Source organism: Uloborus diversus, chromosome 9, assembly GCF_026930045.1.
Source record: "Uloborus diversus isolate 005 chromosome 9, Udiv.v.3.1, whole genome shotgun sequence".
NCBI classification, from domain to species: Eukaryota; Metazoa; Arthropoda; class Arachnida; order Araneae; family Uloboridae; genus Uloborus; species Uloborus diversus.
The window spans coordinates 42171289-42192446 of NC_072739.1; the positions used below are offsets into that span (position 1 = coordinate 42171289).

General features: G+C 37.0%; 1 protein-coding gene across 1 annotated transcript in view; it reads right to left on the reverse strand.

The window, feature by feature from the left end:
- Positions 1-2051: 2051 nt before the first annotated feature.
- LOC129230178 (uncharacterized) overlaps positions 2052-21158 on the reverse strand; it is a 222247-nt gene continuing 203140 nt past the window's right edge. The window contains exon 19 of the mRNA XM_054864581.1: positions 2052-2183. Within this exon, the coding sequence (XP_054720556.1) occupies positions 2109-2183 (75 nt within the window). The 3' untranslated portion in view covers positions 2052-2108. The remainder of the gene's footprint in view (positions 2184-21158) is intronic.

Genomic DNA, 21158 nt, shown 5'->3' on the forward strand with positions numbered 1-21158 from the left:
AATGGGGGTTTTCCTTCAAAAAATCTAATTTTTGTCGGATATTTTCCAAATTTGGCACAAAGGTTCGTTATTGGAGGCTCGGGAATTCACACAAGGTCGTTTATGTCCCTCTATGTGGGGGGGGGGGACAGACAACCCCGCATTGGGGGTTCTCCGTATTAAAAAAGTTTTTGTCCGATCTTTTTAAAATTTGCCACAGAAGTTCTTAGATGCTCAAGAATCACGCTGGATAGTTTTCATCACTTTATAGGGGGGGGGGGGGGGCTTAAAAAAATCTAGTTTTTGTCGGATCTTTCCAAAATTTGGCACAGAGGTTCTTTGATGTCCGCGGATTCACGCACGGTAGTTTTCGCTCCTCTATGGGGGGAGGGGGCAATCCCAATGGTAGTTTTCCTGCAAAAAAATCCAATTTTTGTTGGATCTTTCGGAATTTGGCACATAGTTTCGTTATTTGATGCTCAGGAATTCTCATAGGGTGGTTTTCGTTCCACTATGGGGGGCAACAGCCATACGGAGGGTGGTTTCGTATGAAAAAAGTTTTTATATCCTTTTCAAATTTGGAACAGAGGTCCTCTGATGCTCGGGAATTCACACATGGTAGTTTTCAACCCTCCATGATGGGGAGGGGGGGGGGGAGGAACCCCGCATTAGGGGTTCTCCTTATACAAAAAAAAAGTTTTGGTCCGATCTTTTCTAAATTTGCCATAGAGGTTCTTTGATGCTCAGGAATTCACGGAGGTTAGCTTTCGTCACTCTAAGGGGGGAGGGGGCAACCCCGAGGGGGGTTTTCCTTTGAAAAAAAATTCATTTTTTGTCGATCTTTCCAAAATTTGGCATAGAGGTTCGTTTATTGATGCTCAGGAATTCTCATAAAGTAGTTTTCACCCCACTATGGGAGACAACCACCAAATGGGGGGTTTTCTTATAAAAAAAAAAACAGTTTTATCAGGTCTTTTCCAAAATTGTCACAGGTGTCCTTTGACGCTCGGGAATTCCCGTTTTCGTCCCGCTATGGAGTGAGAAACCATGTGTGTGTGTCAGGGGGGGGGGGTCTTATAAGAACCCAGTTTTTGTCTGATCTGTTCCAAATTTGGTACATTTGTCTTTTGATGTTTGGGAATTCCCATATTATAGTTTTCGTCCCGCTATGTGTGCCAAACCCCACAGGAGTTTCCCTTATAAAAATCCAGTTTTCGTCGGATCTTTTCCAGATTCGGCTCAGATGTCCTTTAATGCTGGAAATCCACATAGGATAGTTTCCCATGGGGTAGTATTCATATGGGGTACTACCCTATGTGATTAAAGGACCTACGTGCGAAATTAGAAAAAGATCTGACAAAAGCCTGGATTTTTGTAAGGAAAACTCCCCTGATGAGGGAGGGGGGGTGCCCCTAAAGCGGGAAGAATATTTCAAACTGTTTGTGCTACATCGCGATGTAAGGATGGCGATGCATCACGATGTAGAAATTCCTACATCGCCCTGCCCAACTGAGAATATAAAAGTGCTACTTCCTCAGCAGACATTGCGGGTTCTGGAAAAATAAATCATGTGCCATTTTAATGCACAGTTACATCGATATATGCTCGGGAAGAAATTTGCTGGGGATTATCTTCTTCATTGCATCGCATGAAAAAATTCCAGAAAAAAAAAAAGATTTTTATTCAACTTATATCACAAATTTCAAAGAAAAAGGTACAATAAAACGGACTACTTTAAGTTAGTATATATTTGTTCTAAAATTAGATCAAGAAAATAAAATTAGATAATCTTAAGAAAAAGCTTACCTTTTTCTTTTTCCAATCAATTACTTGTTTTATTAATTTTGCTTGTATGTAGAATGCTTATTTGGCCAAATTTATGTTTAATATAGGAACTTTATTATTACATGTATTTCATACTTTGAAAACAATTCTCTGCCAAAATTGCAAAAGGTATTTGAAAATATAAATCTTTAAAAAAATGCAGATGTGAAATAAATCTTTTGGTAAAATTAATTCAGTGTAATGTTTGTTAAATAATTATAAAATATACCTTTTTACCCCTAAGATTTTAAATTTTTATTTCCAAACATGTGTAACATGAAATCAATGTATAATATACGAACACTCTAAATATTGTTATAATTTTGGAAAAAATCTTCGTCTGTCTTGGTTCTGATTATCTCCATGATGTTGGATCCACCCTAAAAGAGTTTTAAAAAGAAAATATATGTATAATAAGTAAATGTGTAAGTCCATGGGTGTATGCCCTCATGCACAATGATTTTTTTTCTATTTCGAGGAAAGTTGTACGATTAAATGCAGCAGCCTATTTCTGAAATAAAGCATTTTTCCACAATTTCTTACAAAATCTGAGGTTTCTTCCCCCTTTAGTTAAAAAGCTATGATTCTCTTGTGACTTTAAAGAGCATCTGATTTCATTTTCATATTTTTCAAAATATGATTATTTCGACGGTGACAGCTATTTTTCCAAGCAGATTGCAAGAGTGAGTTATTTTTACAGCGGATGGGCAAAATTTTTATTTAGGCAGACAGACAATGATTTCTCTCAGTTGGTATCTGAAATTAATTTCTGAATAGCGTTCTGGAATTAAAGTTTCTTCAATTTATCGACAATCAGCATTACTTAGCCATTAAACTAGTTAATTAATTTGCATATCAAGTCGTATTTTTTTTTTTTTTTTTTTTTTTTTTGAGCTATGAAAAAAAAAAAAAAAAGGGTGCGACAATTGTTCATCTGTGATTTTTTTTTTTTTTTGAGCAATCACGATTGCTTATTGTTCTCACTTGACAGTCCTTGATGTTCCGGTTCCTTTTTCAGCTTGGACCAGGCCTGCAGCACCACCGTCCACCGGCGGCGGCGCGGCTGGTCCTGAGCACTGTCCACCGGAATCCACTTTTGCTGGGCGGTGGCGTCCATGTCTTACACACGCATGCTCATACACAGTCGCTTACGCGCGCACGCCTTTACACACATACACACGCCTACGTGCACACACGTAAGCCTACACGCACACGCACACAACTATATACACGTAAGCACCCAGGAGAAGGGACATTCTTGGGCGGGGGAGCCATTTCTAGAAACAATAACTCTAACCAGTAGAGTTTTGTCGCAACTCGTGATTGCGAAAAACATAATTTGAATTCAAAGTTTCGGAATTCAAATTAGAGGTTTTTTTAAATTTATTTTTCATTTCAGCCGACAGCCAAAATACACCGTTTTCTCCCGACTTTCGTTTTTAGATTTGCAGTTTTCTTGACGAATGTTTTCTGAAGTACTCCCTGCACCACAAATTAGTTCCATTAAGATACTAACGAATTAAGTAGTACTGAAACTGATGATTATGATTTATTTTTACTTTTTTTTCGAGATTTTATTGTGTTATGTTATCAATAAGTAACATTTACTTACCGAGCCTTACCTCCTTAAACAACTACCAAATTAGAGTCAAAAACCCAGGGCTCCAACACTCGATTAATTGATAGTATATTACCTTGAAATCTTTAAAAAATATTCAAACAAAATCATAAAATCGTCAGAATTAATCACTGGTACAAAAATATTCCAACGTCGCTCTACTAGTTCTAAACGGAGGGAGTATTGCCAAGGAAGTATTACCTTTTCCCCAATTATATTTGATTTCTAAAATATGCAATTTTCACGCAGAAATAAAAAACATGCCAAGGGAGAAGAGTTGCCAAAGACAGGGGAAACCCAATAACATAGTGCTTTTCCTTGTTGGTGTCTTGTGAACTAATTGACCGATATCGATGGATTTTTTTAAATTATTATTATCCTTTCAATTTTTCAATTAAAGTATAGCTGTTCGGTTCAAATTTCAGATATTTTACTTCGTATCCAGCAAAAATCACAACTGTAATTTACATTTGGATTAATTGGTAGTTCATCTATAAAATGCTTCTTGGTCTGGTTTCATGTAGACCCGGATTTCTCTCTCTCTCTTTTTTTTTTTTTTTTGTTGACAATACCTTGAAACGGCAAATATGGCAATAAAATTAATGCTGCATTAATTTTAGCCGAAGAAATTATGTATAATAGAAAAACTCATAATTATCACAAATCATGTAACACAAATTGACATAGAAAAACATAAATTTAGTGTATTAAGTGTGGAAATAAAAAACAAAAAAATGCTTATCATTATTATTTTCAAAACATTCTGCTATATGTATTTTTTTTTTAAATCGAGGTTAAACATTAAAACTCTATTTTTATTTATTTAATTTGCGGAAAAATTTAAAAGAATATTGAAAATATTCTGCTGAATTATCAAGCACTAAGATAGAGTTCTTTACGGAAATTAATATTTTCTCTACCTTAAAATGATTTGTATTAAATTGATTTTTTATGACTTTACCTCATGCTAGTAAAAACATCAAAAAAAAAAAAACAGGCTTCACAAATAATGAAATATTGATACAACATAAACACTTACTAGAAACATCTGCAGAAGGAAAAGATATTATATAAACAACATGTGGGACTAGGGACCCCCCTCCATCTTAACGACTTGGACAAAGGATTGTTTTTATTCCTTGCGGAATCTTCGTCTTGCTTCGGGGAAAGATAAATAGTTTAAACATTCGAATTTTAAAAAGTTCACTTCTTTAAATAGTTTAAACATTCGAATTTTAAAAAGTTCACTTCTTTTATGTAGGCTGGACAAGATTTGTGTGAGGCCGAGTGATCACCTTGGCAAAGGGCACATTTTTCGGTATTGCTCTCGCACGAGGTGGTGCTATGTCTTGAGGCCCAACGGCCGCATATGATTTCGTATTTGCAGCTTTTCGGGATGTGATTCTACTGGTGACACTGGGAGCAAACCCTAGGTTTGTCAACAAAAAGTTCACACGGCAGATAAGTTCCTTCGTAGTTTTATTGTTCGTAGTTGAATAAACACGTGATCTTCTCTGTTTGTTAAAATCTTCATTCTTATGGAAATTCGAAGCAACTTTCCTCGAAGCCTTGCCTTCTTCAATGTCAGGCTGCCTGGAACCTCTACTGGTGCCGCGAGTTTCTTTTCGCGCTTCCCGTTTTTCACGGATTTTTACTTCCTTTTACAAAAAAGGAAGTATTGTATTCGCGAAAAAAATTTCACTCAAAAATCGACCTTAATTTCCATTTTACTCACCCCCGAATGAATATTGAGTTTTTTTTTTTTTCTACTCGACCACAGGTGGATAAGTGCCTAAGAACGTATAGACACGCGAAATATCCATAATGATGATTCCCGAGTTAATTACAGCGAATTTTCTCGTGACGTCCGTATGTACGTATGTATGTGTCTCGCATAACTCAAAAACGGTATGTCCTAAAAAGTTGAAATGTGGTACGTAGACTCCTTTTGCGGTCTAGTTGTGCACCTTCTCTTTTGGTTGCATTCGGATGTTCTTAAGGGGGTCTTTTGCACATTTTTGGATGGAAATCGTTGTTAATTTCGATGTAAACTCAAGTGGTGATATAATTTGTCGGACACTTGGCGATATATCGCCAGTCTTTTGGTCGCCAAGTTTTGTCTCCAACTTGGCGACAAATTTAGCGATTTTTTTTCTTTTTTTTTAAATCTGATTTGGCCACTGTTGATGATATTTAGAGAGTAAACTATTGAATCACATTAAAATTGCCAGTAACGGGGAAATGACATTAAATTGGAGTAAAAAGAATGCATGTGATGCTCACATCAGCTCGTTATTTTCAGTTGTTTCAAAGGCGGCAGTTTAAACCTACTTTTGATTGCGATACGAAAACATTCAAACGAGCTAATTTGTTCCCCTTCCTTCCAAAGATTGGATTTTTTCCTCTAATTTAGTATTCGTTCTTATATCTTGTTGCTGTCTTGTCTTTATTTTGTCATTAACATTTTTTATATTATTCAATATTTCTTCTCAGTTATTCCATTCGGCGCGTCATTTAAAACTTCGTTAATTGTTTATTTTGGCAATTTTTTCAAAATTCTAAAAGTTTTATATCCATTGTTCCTTAATAATAAAACGCACCTTTTTGGCTCTTCTTTCTCTTATTTAACAATCGTTTGGCGCAGTATAGCGTGTTAGGGCTCTTGCGCCAAAAAACACAATCAACCAACTTTCAAACGAAGGAGGAAGGCTATATAAAAACATAATTGATAATACTATATCTTCGTCAATACAAATATCCAATTCCGTTAATTTATCAACAATGTCGAAAAACTTTCTCAAATGATTTTCCCAATCTTGAAGTTTCACAACTGTAACAGTCGTTTGATAAATCTTCAACTGAATTTTTGACTTTAATAGTGTTGCTTTTGTTGCTGGCCCTCTCGATGCATAAATATTCTCGAGTTTCTCTCAAACGTCAGACGATGACTCACAGTTCTTGATCTGTTTGAACTCAGATGGTGCCATGCATAATATTCTATCCGACTCAACCTTTTCGTCCGAGGCTTTCAATTTCTAAAATTCTTCTATTGATTTAGCGTCATCTTCGATAACTTCCAGCTGCTCAATACTTCCATTTACAAAATTCCATGCATCGTTTTTTATCAGTAATGCTTTTACTTGAATTTTCCACGTTTCGAAATTGTTTCCATTTATTAACTCAATACGAAAATTTGGAGGCAGCCATTTTCTGTTTCGTCTATAGACACGTTTCTTCTTAATACTAGGGACACCACCTGTTAGCTAAATTGTCCATTATCCATTGGGTTTTGCAGAGTATTAACACTCAGTGTAAGCATTATTAAGTACGTGCTGCGTTGTCCGGCGTTGCGCGAGCTATGTCAAAAACGAAAAGAATGTCAATTTGATGTTTTTGATATACTCTGATATCAGTTTCTAACGCATTAAGGTTTAAAAAAACTGCGGGTAATGCAGGGTTTGCAAGACATCAGAAATTTTTTTTTTGACAAAAATCTTATTAAAGTTAATAATAGTTGTCAGAGATACAAATTGTGAGTATTTTCAATTAGCGCTAAAGTTGAAAATATATACCTTATCAACTATAAGCTGAATTACATACTTACATTCTGATAGACTCGATCCAAAAACTTTATGTACTATTACAATCAGCTTTTTACTCAAAATGACACACTTTGCTTGGTTGATTACGTGAAATTACCACACCAAAATTTCTTAAATACTAATACATAGTCATCAGCTTCCAATTCGTTCATAATGGTGAAAACAATAATAAAACGTGTTTTTTTTTTTTTTTTTTTGTTGAAATGTGATTTATTTTTTAACATTTCTATTAATCACATACGCACATATGTCAAAGATTTTATGAAATTTTTCTCAATAAATCCCGTTCTGTTAACTATGACTATTTGAAATTTATACAAATGATAAAATTTTGTGCATTCTGAACAATGGTATCCAATCACGTTACATTGAATTGAATCTTCTAAGGTATGAAGAAAATATTTAGAACCAGAGCCTGGAGGTATCATGATATTAGCACCCAATGAAGCAAAACTTAGAGAAGATTTACATTTCTAATGTTTTTAAAAAAACTCATTCGAAAGTTGATGAATTCTTTTTATTAAATTCACTCAACTCTTGGGGATACCTTCTTTCCGTTTCTATAATTTTGCCATTATGGCAACAGCGTTCATATTTTCCTCTACAGTTTCTTTCTCCGGAAAGGAGAAGCCGCTACAAAGATGGCAGCAACAATCCATGGCACCGCAATTATGCGGAATGACATCACCTCAAGATCTTACATTGTTATGAAGAAGGTTACCAGTTCGATGCTTCCTAAATGAACGCAATCTGTTTTCTCTGGCATCAATCGTTTCTTGTGTTCTTTTTCTGCGATGACGCGCGGCATTTAAAATTTTTCGCCCTGTGGCGTCTTCCTCGGTTGCTGGAGCTTCTCGATTACGCTCAGCATTTTCAATTTTTCGCCTACTGGCATCTTGTTGAGTTTCTTCTCTTCTTCGTTGTCTTTGCGCTATATTTCGCTGTTTTCTTTGAGCATTTCCAGTAATACCCAATTTTCGTTTTGGCATTTTCAGAATCAATCAAAAAGAAACTATTCACTGCTCATTAATTTAAAACAGTACGAAATAAAAAATGTAAACATATTTCTTTATTACATAATGAATATTTCAGCTTCGGAATCTGAAAAATATATTTTTTTAGTACTAAACTCAAACGATATAAGAATAAAATGAATCCCTCATTATAATTATAATAAAATTAAATTATTACTTTTTACAAGCAATAAAAATTACAGACTAAGCACAAACTTTATAAATGTTTATTTCTCTGCACATAAAAGTTGCAAAATATACACTGAATTACAATTCCTAAGAACGGATTTCAATGGGCTATGTAGCGCATAAAAAAGTAAATGTAAACTAATGCCAGAACTCTAGAACATTGCAATGACGATAATTTTTTGTGCTCTGAAATCCAGAAGGCGTTGAAAAGTGTTCAAAGGACGAAACGGTCATTTTTAGCTGAATACATAAAAATGAATAAATGTAATTACCGCCCCCAGTCGTTCTGGCGTAAGATGTCAATATGGGAAACGGCTACTATGGAGAGCGATGCAAGCTTCCACACGTCATGTGATGCTTTACACAACATTATCCAGCACCTGTTGGAATAATTTATCCCATTCTTCTGTCATTCACGGATAAGGGTGTGCTTGGTTATTGGAGAGCGTTGTCGACCAACAAGACTGCTCCCCAAAGCATCCCGGACATTTTCAATATGATTCAGATTTATAGAACGTGCTGGCCATCCGATGAGTGGAATATTTTGAGTGAGCTAGACACTCCTGGCCCCCCCGTGTCCGTTTACCTTGTCGTGGTGGGGGGGCTTGCGGTGTGGTGAGTTCGGGGCGAGCTCTTGGGAGGAGTCGTGACCCCCCAGTTGCTCAAACAGAATATCGGCGGGAGGGGATCTTCTTCCCTTCCTTCCCTCATCACACTTACCAAATTCGGACGAAAACCCCTAAGCTAAGGTGTGTCAACCGTGCCGATGGCTGCGTGGTACCGGGGGTAGTCGGTGCCTCAAACGGGAGGCTTCAGGGATAGCAGGCGAACCCTGTCGTACGCAGCCTTACCTCTGTGTAGGGGGGCTACACAGGGGCTAGACCCCACTTTTCCCCCTAGTTCCCAGGTTTATTTATGGAAGATAACGTAAATAACCATTCTCCCCCTTGTGGGGAGCGTCAGAATGTTTTGTCTAGCACTGCTAAGTTTTTCATAATAAAGCGCAATGATCCAAATTTAAATTTAACTAAAGTTTCTCCATTTTTAATAAACAAAGCCCTAACACATTTAATTGGTGAATATCAATCTGTCAAAAAATTACGCAACGGCGAACTTTTAGTAGAAATAAAAGACAGCAAACAAATAAAACAAATAATGGCTATAAAACAAATAGGCTCATATCTTGTCAATGTAACAGAACACAAAACTCTAAATTTTTCGAAGGGGATAATTTCGGAACCTGACCTTCTCTTTACACCCGAGGAGGAAATCTTGGAGGGAATGAAGGAACAAAACGTGTGCGCAGTAAAAAGGATCACCATAAAACGCAATGGCGAAATGACTAACACCAAACATGTCATTCTGACATTTAACACACCTGTCCTCCCGCCACGTGTTAAAGCTGGCTATCTCTCTTGCCCAGTTCGCCCCTATATTCCAAATCCGCTCCGGTGTTTCAAATGCCAGCGGTTTGGACATTCGAAATTTGCGTGCCGTGGTACTGACACCTGTGCCAGGTGTGCAGAACCCGGTCACGACAGTAATACATGTAACAAGACTTACAAATGCGTAAACTGCAAAGGGGAACATCCTTCATACTCCAGATCATGCTCAAAATGGCTCACAGAAAAAGAAATTCAGATAATTAAAACAACACAAAAAATATCTTATCCAGATGCAAGAAAACTAGTTGAATCCCGCACACCAACAACAGGTCTTTCATATGCTTCAGCCGTTAAAAAGGTACTAAAGTCTGTAAGCACACAAACAGATACCCAAACCGATGCTTTTACTAATGCCAAAACTGTAAACACAACCAAATCAAATAAACAGAATAATAGCCCCAAATCTTTTCAGAAAAGTAATCAACAACAAATACAAAAAACAAATTCTGCTACTGTTAATGAAAACAAACCAATCACTCAAAATTCGAAAAATCTTATTGAAAAAAAGAAATTTATCCAAACGCGCGCAAAAATTGGGGTAGCCTCTAAACAGAGGCCCCCAAAACTTTATAACTTTAAAAAAGAGGACTTTTTACTTTCTAGCAAGAAAGTAAAATTGAACAAATCACAAATAGAAAAATTCCAACAACCTCCTCCCCAGGAGGAGGACGAGGATGTTGATTTTGAAGATCTACCGCCATCCGACGATGAAGGGTGGACGGACCATCCTCCTTCATGAGCTGCTTCCTCTTCTTCCGGCCGTTTCTCCTTTCTTTTTTCTCCATGGCCCTCAGCATTCTCTCTTGGAATTGTCAGAGTTACTCGCATAATGTCACAGACATCAAAGATCTTGTCGAATATCACCAACCGGCCATATTCTGTTTGCAAGAAACATTTCTGTCCCCTGTTGATAGACCGAGGTTGAAAGGTTTTGACATATACCGCAAGGACTGCTTGTCAGGTGACCGTCGTTGTGGAGGAGTGGCATTGCTAATCGCTAATGATTATGCATCCAGCCAGCTTAATATCAACACATCCCTGCAGGCAGTAGCTGCGCGCGTTCACCTTCACTCGCTGTTTACAATCTGTTCTATATATATTCCACCTTCTTACGACTTGAGAGGCGTGGAATTGCAAACACTTGTAGATCAACTTCCTCCCCCATTTGTCCTCTTGGGGGATTTTAATGGCCATAATCCTCTCTGGGGGAGTTCAGACTCCAACAGCAGAGGTTTAATAATAGAAAACTTTATTGAAGACAACGATCTATGTGTTCTTAACAACGGTGAAAATACCTATTTCCACCTTCCTACGCAAACCTACCATGCAATCGATCTTGCAATATCCTCACCTTCCTTTCTGCCACTTTGGGATTTCCAGGTGCAGGGTGGTCTCTACACCAGTGGCCACTTTCCTATCAAAATAACTTGTTCTGGACGCTGCAGCTATCAGCAGCATCAGCAAGGCCGTCTTCGCATTGATCGAGCTGATTGGGCAGTATTTACCCAGTTGGCAGAAATAACACCGGAAGACGTGACTGATATTGATATTGATGTTGCGGTAAAGCGAGTAACCGACATTATCTTAAACGCAGCGAACGCTGCTATACCAAGAACCTCTAAAGGCAGTATCAAATATCCTAAGCCATGGTGGAACTCTGCTTGCCAAGAAGCTCAGAAGAAACAAAAAAAAGCATGGAACACATTTCGTCGTTATCCAACCGCGCAAAATCTTGTTGCACTTAAACGTGCTCGTGCTGAAGCTCGAAGGATTCGACGGAAAAGCCAGCGGGACTCGTGGAAGACCTATGTCAGCACCATCACGACGTCCACTCCATCAAAGACCGTATGGGGTAAAATTAAAAAAAATTCTGGCAACTACAAGACATCTTGTGCTCCCATTCTAGAAGAAAACGGCAATATTTTATCTGATCACAAAGAGGTGGCTAACTGCCTGGCGACTCATTTGGCTGACGTCTCCAGCTCAAACAACTACTGTTCTAAGTTTTTAGCTATCAAATCACATAAAGAACAAAAAGTTCTAGATTTTAATTCGAACATTTTTAATCAATACAACACAAAATTTACCTTTCAAGAACTACATAATGCTTTACAAAAATCAAAAAACACATCACCTGGCCCTGACGAAATTCACAACAGCATGTTAAAAAATCTCAGCAGGTCCTCTTTAGAAAATATTCTGCAACTTTTCAATAGAATTTATTCTGAACACAGATTTCCAAAATTTTGGAGCCAAGCAATAGTAATTCCTATCCTTAAACCAAATAAACAAACTGATAAACCCGAGAGCTATAGACCTATAGCTCTAACAAGCTGCCTATGTAAACTAATGGAGCGGATGGTCAACGCGAGACTCATGTACATTCTAGAGTCAGACCATCTGCTATCTTCCCATCAAAGTGGATTCAGGCGTGGCAGATGCACAGTCGACAACCTGCTGCTTCTTGAGACATCAATAAGGGAAGCATTTCTTAAACGAAAACATCTTGTGAGCGTATTTTTCGACATTGAAAAGGCATATGACCGTACCTGGAGGTATGGGATCCTCAAAACCCTGCACGAGTATGGGTTGCGAGGTAACCTACCAATCTTTCTTTCTAATTTTCTAAGAGATCGAACTTTTCGCGTACGTGTCAAGTCTGTTTTATCGGATACCTTCATCCAAGAAGAAGGAGTTCCCCAGGGAAGTGTGCTAAGCGTAACTCTTTTCATAATCGCAATCAATAGCTTAATTGATCAACTGCCTCCTTCTGTAAAAGGTACCATGTTCGTTGATGATTTTCAAATTTCTTTTTCTTCATCGAGCATGAGTATCATTGAAAGACAACTTCAAATAGCCATCAATAAAGTATCACAATGGGCGGAAGAAAATGGCTTCTCTTTCTCTGCTCAAAAAACCTTTTGCATTCATTTCTGTCGTAAAAGAGGTCTCCATCCTGATCCAAACCTTAATCTTAATAATCAACCAATAGTTGTAAAGGATCAGGGAAAATTCCTGGGTCTCATATTTGATAAAAAACTTAAATTTGTACCGCACATACAAGAACTGAGGAAAAAATGCTTATTGAAACTAAATATCCTGAAAGTCTTAGCAAACACATCTTGGGGTGCTGATAAAGAGTCTCTGTTGAGAATTTACAGGGCTCTTATACGCTCAAAACTTGATTATGGATGTCAAATTTATGGCTCTGCAGCGAAGAGCTATCTGAAAGCCTTGGATCCAATACATAATCAGGCACCTATCAACAGTCTTCATGTTCTAGCACATGAACAGTCTCTTAACAATAGACGTCTCAAACTTTCTTTAAATTTTTACTTCAAAACAAAACCTTACACTAATCACCCACTACACCTTCATATTTTTAATCCATCAAATGTTCTGTTATTTCTACACCGTCCTTCGATGATCCCAACATTTGGGATCCGAATGCGTCGGATGCTGTCAGACCTGCAGCTATTAGATTTCAAAACCTTCAACACATTAAAACCAATTGAACCATGGTGTGAAGTAAATACATCTACTATCAATGACCTCGCTAAATTCTCTAAAGAGACTACACCAAATACAGCTTACCAGCAAATATTTTATGATACAAAATGCAAATATTCGGAATATAAAGATATTTTTACCGATGGATCAAAAGCAAACGATCACGTCGGCTTTTCTACAATAGTTGATGGTCACGTTATGGCAGAAAAATTAAACCCATCTTGCTCTGTATTTACTTCAGAAATAAAAGCCATATTTATATCTCTTCAGTCAATAGCCCAATCCAACTACAAAAAGTGGGTGATATACACTGACTCAAAGAGTTCAGTGGAAGCAATCACTCACTGCAATAATAATAGCCACCCTATAGCCATTCAGTCCTATCATTTGTTAAAAAATCTTATGCAAAACAATTTTAAAGTCCTCTTTTGTTGGATCCCTGGTCATGTAGGCATTGTAGGCAATGAGGCAGCCGATTCGGCTGCCAGAACTGCAAGTATTCTGGTTGACGACCGTGTTCCTTACGCTGACATCAAAAACGCCATTTCTGAATCTCTTAATACGCATTGGCAGCGGTCTTGGCATTCAGAAACCCAAAACAAACTGCGTTCAATTCAGCCCTCAACTAAAGGCTTTAGATCATTGCCTCTCACCAGGAGAGAACAAGTTTTATTAGATCGACTTCGCATTGGTCACACTAGGTTCACACATAAATACCTTTTATGCCGTGAACCAGCTCCAATGTGCATAACTTGTAATGTCATTCAGACAGTGTTACATATTTTAAGTAACTGCCCAAATTTTAATCAAATACGTTTCAAATATTTTAATGATTTTAACCCTACTTTGAAGGAGTTGCTTGGGGACCAACCCCATCGCAATTTACACCCCTTCCTCCGGGAGATTGGTTTCTCCCTTTTAATTTAGTGTTTGTGTTGTCATGTGATTTCGTCCTTTTTATATTTTTCAAGATATTGTTTTATCCATTTTTTCTTAATATGTTTTTAGCATTTATATGTTTTTAAGGTGTTCCTTTTCTAATACTACAACTTGAAGGTTTATGCTTTTTCTTCAAAAAATACTTTGTTTTACTTTTTTGATTCATTTTTAAATGAAAACTAAAAAAAATATAACAAAAAATCGTTTGGCGCAGTATAGCCCTTAAGGGCTCTTGCGCCATAAAAAATCAACTAACCAACCTAGACACTCCTGGACGGCGATTGTTAATGAAATGTTACATTGATATCTATGAAAACGAATTTATCGCCCACATCACCACAGAACACGCGAACATGAGGCAGTAGAACAACATTAATGTATCACTAGCCGTCATAGTCTTGTTTGGAAGCATACAGGCAACGTATGGCCATGGATCATAATCCTACCCATACCATGACACAACTTATAGGATACTAGTCCTTTTTTTTTATGTTTGCTGGCTTGTATGCTAAACCACTCTCATGCCAGGTTAGTTGTCGTCCACAATTAGACGGCAGACTGAACCTGCTTTCATCTGAGAATAGTACAAAAGCCAAGTAGGCTTCTCTCCAAACGCTATGCTGAAGACATCATTACAAACGAGCAAAACACTGACTTGTAGACAATTGGATGTACAAAACAAGCTGACGGGCCGCGTATAGTCTTGCTGTATTCAAACGTCTGGCTAGTTTTTCGGGATATTTGCTTGCTAGTAGCAGTAGGAAACTGCTTTGCTACCTCAGTAGCTGTGTTGCGCCGGTTCCTTTTCGTTGCTAGCAGTAAGTACCAATCTTCTGCTGGCGTCGTATTGCGTACAAGACCTCCCTCTTGACATTAGCAATACATTCCATTTGTTTGAAATGATTTCCATACTCTAGAAACAACCCTATGGCTGACGTCGAACTTCCTGGCAACATCTAGATTTTTCTGCCCTTCTTCGATGTTGCCAACCGCACGGAAACCCATAAAATCATCTAAGGAATGTCGTGAAGACATACCGAAAAATGTAAGTTCGTCAATTGATTTTTTCCCGTCAAACTTTGCTTTTGAACAACAATGGTCATCACGCGCCCAATTCTTAATATCGCTTATCAGCGCTATCACGTGACCAGCAACGTCGTTAATCAAAAATTTTCTTACTCACAACACATCTTACTGTGTACCGAACTTACGCTAAGTTCCATATTTCCTTGCCTTCCATTTTGTGGTTGCTAACACTGCTATTGCCTTCCGTCCGTAGCAATTGTTTACCAGTGTATATTGTGTTCTGTTGAGGGGCATTTTAGATGAGTAAAAACTCCAGGAAATTGATAGAAAGGAACAGAAATTCCATTCGAAAACATTTGAAAAAGTAAAAATTCCTTTATGAGCAAAAATGTTAATTTGAATATGAGTGGTACATATATATATTTTTTTCAACAGGAAATGAAATGTTCCAAGGTGAATTAAGTTAAAAATGGACATACAGAAAGAAAACGAAATGAACTTAAGGAGCTTAAAAATTCTAATCAAATAAATGTGTCAGAACAATGACCTTTACTTACAAAATGTAAACCAATGTAACTAATCTGAACGTAGTTGTTTCGAAATTAAGGAGCATATTGCTAGTGTTTTATTTCGATATATTTTCATTACCTACCAACATAAACGAACATTCAGACTGTTGAGCATTAAATTAAATAACAAATATGAATGTGATGAAAATATTTTTTACGGACTATTATACAATAGTAGAAACACTAATCGAAAGCGAACTTATGAAGTACGAGCCATGTAATGTAATCCAGGCCCGAATATGCTTAGCCGCAGACCCCGCAGTTGCAAATGTTTTCAACATTATTATAAAAATCAGAATTAATAGCCCCACATAAATGCTCAAAGCCTAAAATAATAATAATGGTAGAATCCACGTAAATTTAACGATAACTAATTAACGATAAATTTTACGATTTATGTTAAAACAGTAAGATACGCGTGTTTTTTGTTTGGCTTAAAAAAATCCCTGGGGCGAGATACAGGCCACCAAAGATGGCGTCTCGGGCATCATTTCTCACTTGCGATTTTCGGCAAAATCTTTTAAGTTCTTTATCTCTAGAACTGTACAGCATATTTTTTTGCGGTTTGTTTAATTTCTTTTTTTTTTTTTTTGCTTGAAACGACGTGCACCATTTTGAAATATGAGTTTATTTTTTGTCACACAGTGTTAAAGAAAACAAAACAAAGAGAGAGAGAGAGAGAAGAAAAATCTCATTAAAAGCAAACTTTCTAAGTTCCCGAACTTTGGTTTCATTTAAAGAAATCTAAACAATCTTAATTTAACTTGTTCTTTTAACTATACAAAATGTATTTCAAAAGTACAAAAAGGAGGGACAAAGAGAGTTTTAATTCGAACACTCACCTATTCTGGAGAAGTGACAATGTGAAGGGGAAAAGTCCAACAAAATAAACATAATTAGTCGCACAAAAACATGTATGAACGTAGGCAATGGAAGAAAAAATAATGCAGAAGATTCAGAATTGATGTAATGCTTAATTATTGTAATACTCCTTAAAAACTGTTAATACTATTTTTTTTATTTATTTCAAGCAGTTTTTGTGTAAGCAGTTTAGGGTTCCGAGAAATTTTAATCAAATTTAGTGCAAATTAGGTTTTAATCAAAGTTACCATCTGCCGACAACTTTGCTATCTACAACATCTGTCTTTATTCCATATTAGTGGCACCCGCACGGCTTTGCCCGTAGTAGAAAATTAAAAGGTCTTTTGGTTCGCCTGTATATTTACAAATAATTTATGATGAAGTTCTCGCCAATTGGTTTGCCCTTGTTACGGTTCCACGTTATGATAACTTGGTAATTTACTCGTCCATCTTATGATAATTTTGCTCGGGAAAATGTTCTTAAAATTGGAATAGAAAAAGAACAAAATCGAATTTTCGAAAAATCGCTTCGAGGTGCACACCCCCATGCTACAAACAAATTCTGTGCCGAATTTCATGAAAATCGGCCGAACGGTCTAGGCGCTATGCGTGTCACAGAGATTCTGACAGACTGAGATCCGGATTGATTGACTTTCAGCTTTATTATTAGTAACTAGTGGTACCCGCACGGTTTTGCCCGTAATAGAAAATTAAAGGGTTTTTTGGTTCGCCTGCATATTTACAAATAATGTATGGTGAATTTTCTCGCCAATTGGCTTGTGCCCATGTTACGGTTCCACGTTTTGATAATTTCGTAATTTACTCGTCCATCTTATGATAATTTTGTTTTTAAAATTAGAATAGAAAAAGAACCACATCGAATTTTCGAAAAATCGCTTCTAGGTGCACACCTCCACGCTACAAACTAACTTTGTGCCAAATTTCATGAAAATCGGCCGAACGGTCTAGGCGCTATGCGCGTCACAGAGATCCTGAATGACAGAGATCCGGAAAGAGAGACTTTCAGCTTTTTTATTAGTAAAGAAGATAATATTAAATAGAAATGGGTGACGTCCTCAACGATTAATCTTGATTACATTTATTCATAAGTACAACGTTTCGTTCCAGCCATGCTAGCTGCTGCTAGATGTAAAACAAAGCTAGCTAGTTGCAGTTACAGTCAAGTTTGAAGTTATTAATACAATACATATCATGTCCTCTTTTTTTAGATTATATATGTCAGTAAGAAGGGCTATATAAATAAATGAAAGTTTTGACAACTGGTTATGATGAATTACATACAATAAGATAAAACCGAAACCGCTAATTAATAACATACTAAATGAAATATCCCATAGATAAACTTACAAATTTGAAATTGATGTTACAAAACTTTTTACACAATGTGACAGTAATCAACTTTGAATTTAGCACAATACGCCTACATAAATATTATTACACTCTCATCCAGTAAGATAATAGCAGGCACTTAAAATTGAAATTAATATTACAGCATTCATTTATGTCCTAATTTGAATTATGTTTGATATCTTACTGGTCTATTTACCAACCTCCCAGAACGTGTGCAATTTCTAGGCACCGCAGGTATAGGATGATTGCTTGGGACGGTAGGAACACTGTTTGGGTTTTTTGTGTTATCAGCGCAATTTTCACCATAAAAGTCTTCTACGGTTCTCTGGTTGTTTTCAGCAACGTCTCCTTTGAAAGGACGTATATAAACTCTATTACGAATATAGATTCTTCCATTCTGTGTTTCTACCGTGTAAGTGCGAAAAGAACCAACTTTTGTGATTCTGGTTCTTGTCCAAGGGTCTTTTGGTTTTACTTTGATCTACATCTCTTGATTAAGCTTCAATTTGGATAGAGGTCTTTTCCCCTTATCTACATACTTCTTTTGGGTTATTTGTCTCCTTTTCAGTTGTTCAACTTCCTCTTTTATGTCAAAATGTGGTAGCGATTTTTCGGACATAGCTCGTATAAATGATCTGAGACGCCTGCCCATTAAGAGCTCAGATGGAGATTTTAGTCCATTTGTCGGTATGATTCTGTAGTCTAGAAGAACAACATGGAGATATTTCCCGTCTTCACATGCTTTTTTCATGGCATTTTTAAAAGTTTGTACAGCTCTTTCCACCTGTCCATTTGCTTTTGGCCAGTATGAAGATGTTATACAGTGGGTTATGTTCCACTCATGCGTGAAGTTTTCAAACTCTTTGCTGTCAAAAGGAGGTCCTCCATCACTTACAAGTTCATCAGGTATTCGATGCCTGGCAAAAGCAGATTTCATTGCAATAACAACAGCAGGAGCAGCCGTCCCATGTATATGTTGCACTTCTATATACTTTTGAAAAATAGTCAATCAATATTAAATATCTGATTTTATTCAGTTGTAAAAAATCTGCTCCAACTCTTTGCCACGGCCTGTTAGGTGTATCTCTTTCAAGTAAAGGCTCCTCTTGATTCGACCTTTGATATTTTTGACATATTTCACATTTTTCAATGTATGCTTCTATGTCGTTGTTCATTTTGGGCCAGTAAAAATATTCCCTTGCCTTTGTTTTGCAGGCAACAATACCTCTGTGTGCTGTGTGTAGTTTCTGCAACATATCCTTTTTGACTGTAGTTGGAATGATTAAGCGCTTGCCTCGACAAAGAAGACCCTCACTGGTGACATAAATTTCAGCATGGCAATGCCAAAAGAATTTTGCTAGTGGATGCAGTTTTGATTTTTGAGGTCAACCATTTTGCACATAAAATTTCACTTTTTGAAGGGTTTCATCAGATGCAGTAGCTGAGGAAAGTTCTTTCCACTTTGTTGAGGTAGCAAGAGCTAATATGCAAGATCCAACAGGTGGTGTTGAGCTGCTGTTATCATCAAAAGTCTCTTGAAGAGTTGCTGGAGAATTATTCCTTGTTCTTCCATATTTACCAGTTCTTGTTTTACTTTGTAATGAAGAGAAAGTGGTATTTTCCTAGCGGCAGTGACATGCGGTACACTATTTGGCTTCAAGTTGATTTTTACAACTGTTTAATTTTCCCATTCCAGTAAAAACATCATGAAATTCTTCTAACAACTGTTAAACGTTATCATCAGAACACTTATTAGGCTTGGGTAATGATGGTTTAGTTGTCATCCGTTGCAGTTGATATACTCGTTTGATGAGACCTAAGTTTGTACAGGCATTTAGTCCGAGAATAGGGCTTGAATTTAAGCTTGTTATCACAAATTTAAACTGTTTTTTTTGTTTTGGGAGTTTCACACAGAAGTTTGCAGGTGCCCAAAATAGGTACAGGATTGCCGTTATAGTCCAGGACAGGTTGGTCACTAGGATATAATTCAGGCTGAGGAGTAAATGTTTCAAACATTCTTTTGGGAATGACGTTTACTTGAGCTCCAGTATCAAGTTTAAAATTAATTAAAGATCCATTTATTTGTGATTCTTGAGCCCAGTCTTTTTCTTCTGTTCTACCCATACTGTTTAATTTTAATTCGGCTACGTACATTTCATTTGAAGACTCTTTAATTATGTTAATTCGATTGTTTGATTTAGGTTTATAGCTTTTGAACCGACATAAGTTTTGTCCAATGATTTTTCTTACCACAACAATCGCACGTAGTTCCATAAGCTGGACATTTGCGTAGCTCATGGGAATATCCAGTTTCTACAACTGTCCCCTTTCTTTTCTGACTGCTGGTGGCTCGTAGAATGTTTTGATTTGGAGACAAAATTAATGTCCATTGATTCATTCATGGCAATTGCTTGACACTTGGACTGCTCTGCAGCTCGGCACTCACTCAAGATTTCCTGCAATGTTTTTGTTTTTCGACTTGTCTCCCTCAAAAGTCGTTCTTGTAGAGGCTTGTCCTGTAATCCATGTATTATTTTATCGCGTAACATCCGCTCAGTGCTGGCTTCATAGTTAGAGTCCTCTACAGCCATTTTCAAACGGGAATAAAAATCTTGGAAGGTTTCGCCTTGCTTTTGCTTGATTTCCATAAAAACGAATGATGCGTAAATCTCGTTTTGATAATCCTGATACTGTTTATCGAATTCGTCTAAAATTTGCTGCAAGCTTACTTCCGTTGCATTCGCAAGTGGCTGGATTGAAAATGTTCTATACTGTTTCTTAAGCTGATCTCCACAAACATGCCGGAAAAGAGCTGTTTTCCTTTTTTCAGCAACTGTTGTAAATCCTGAAGCCTCCAAGTAATCTAGAAAATCCTGCTTCCAAAACCTCCAGGATTCCGAAGGGTTAGCACCAGCTACGAAAGTCTAAAGAACTGGAAGGTTAGACGCCATGGTAAATCCATTAATCGCAAATATTGATTATTTGGACGATTTACTTTGCTTCGGACACCATATTAAATAGAAATGAGTGACGCCCTTAACGATTAATCTTGATTACCTTTATTCATTAGTACAACGTTTCGTTACAGCCATGCTAGCTGCTGCTAGATGTAAAACAAAGCTAGCTAGTTGCAGTTACAGTCAAGATTGAAGTTGAAATTATTAATACAATACATATCAGATAAAAGATCAATTTTTTAAATGTATAATGAA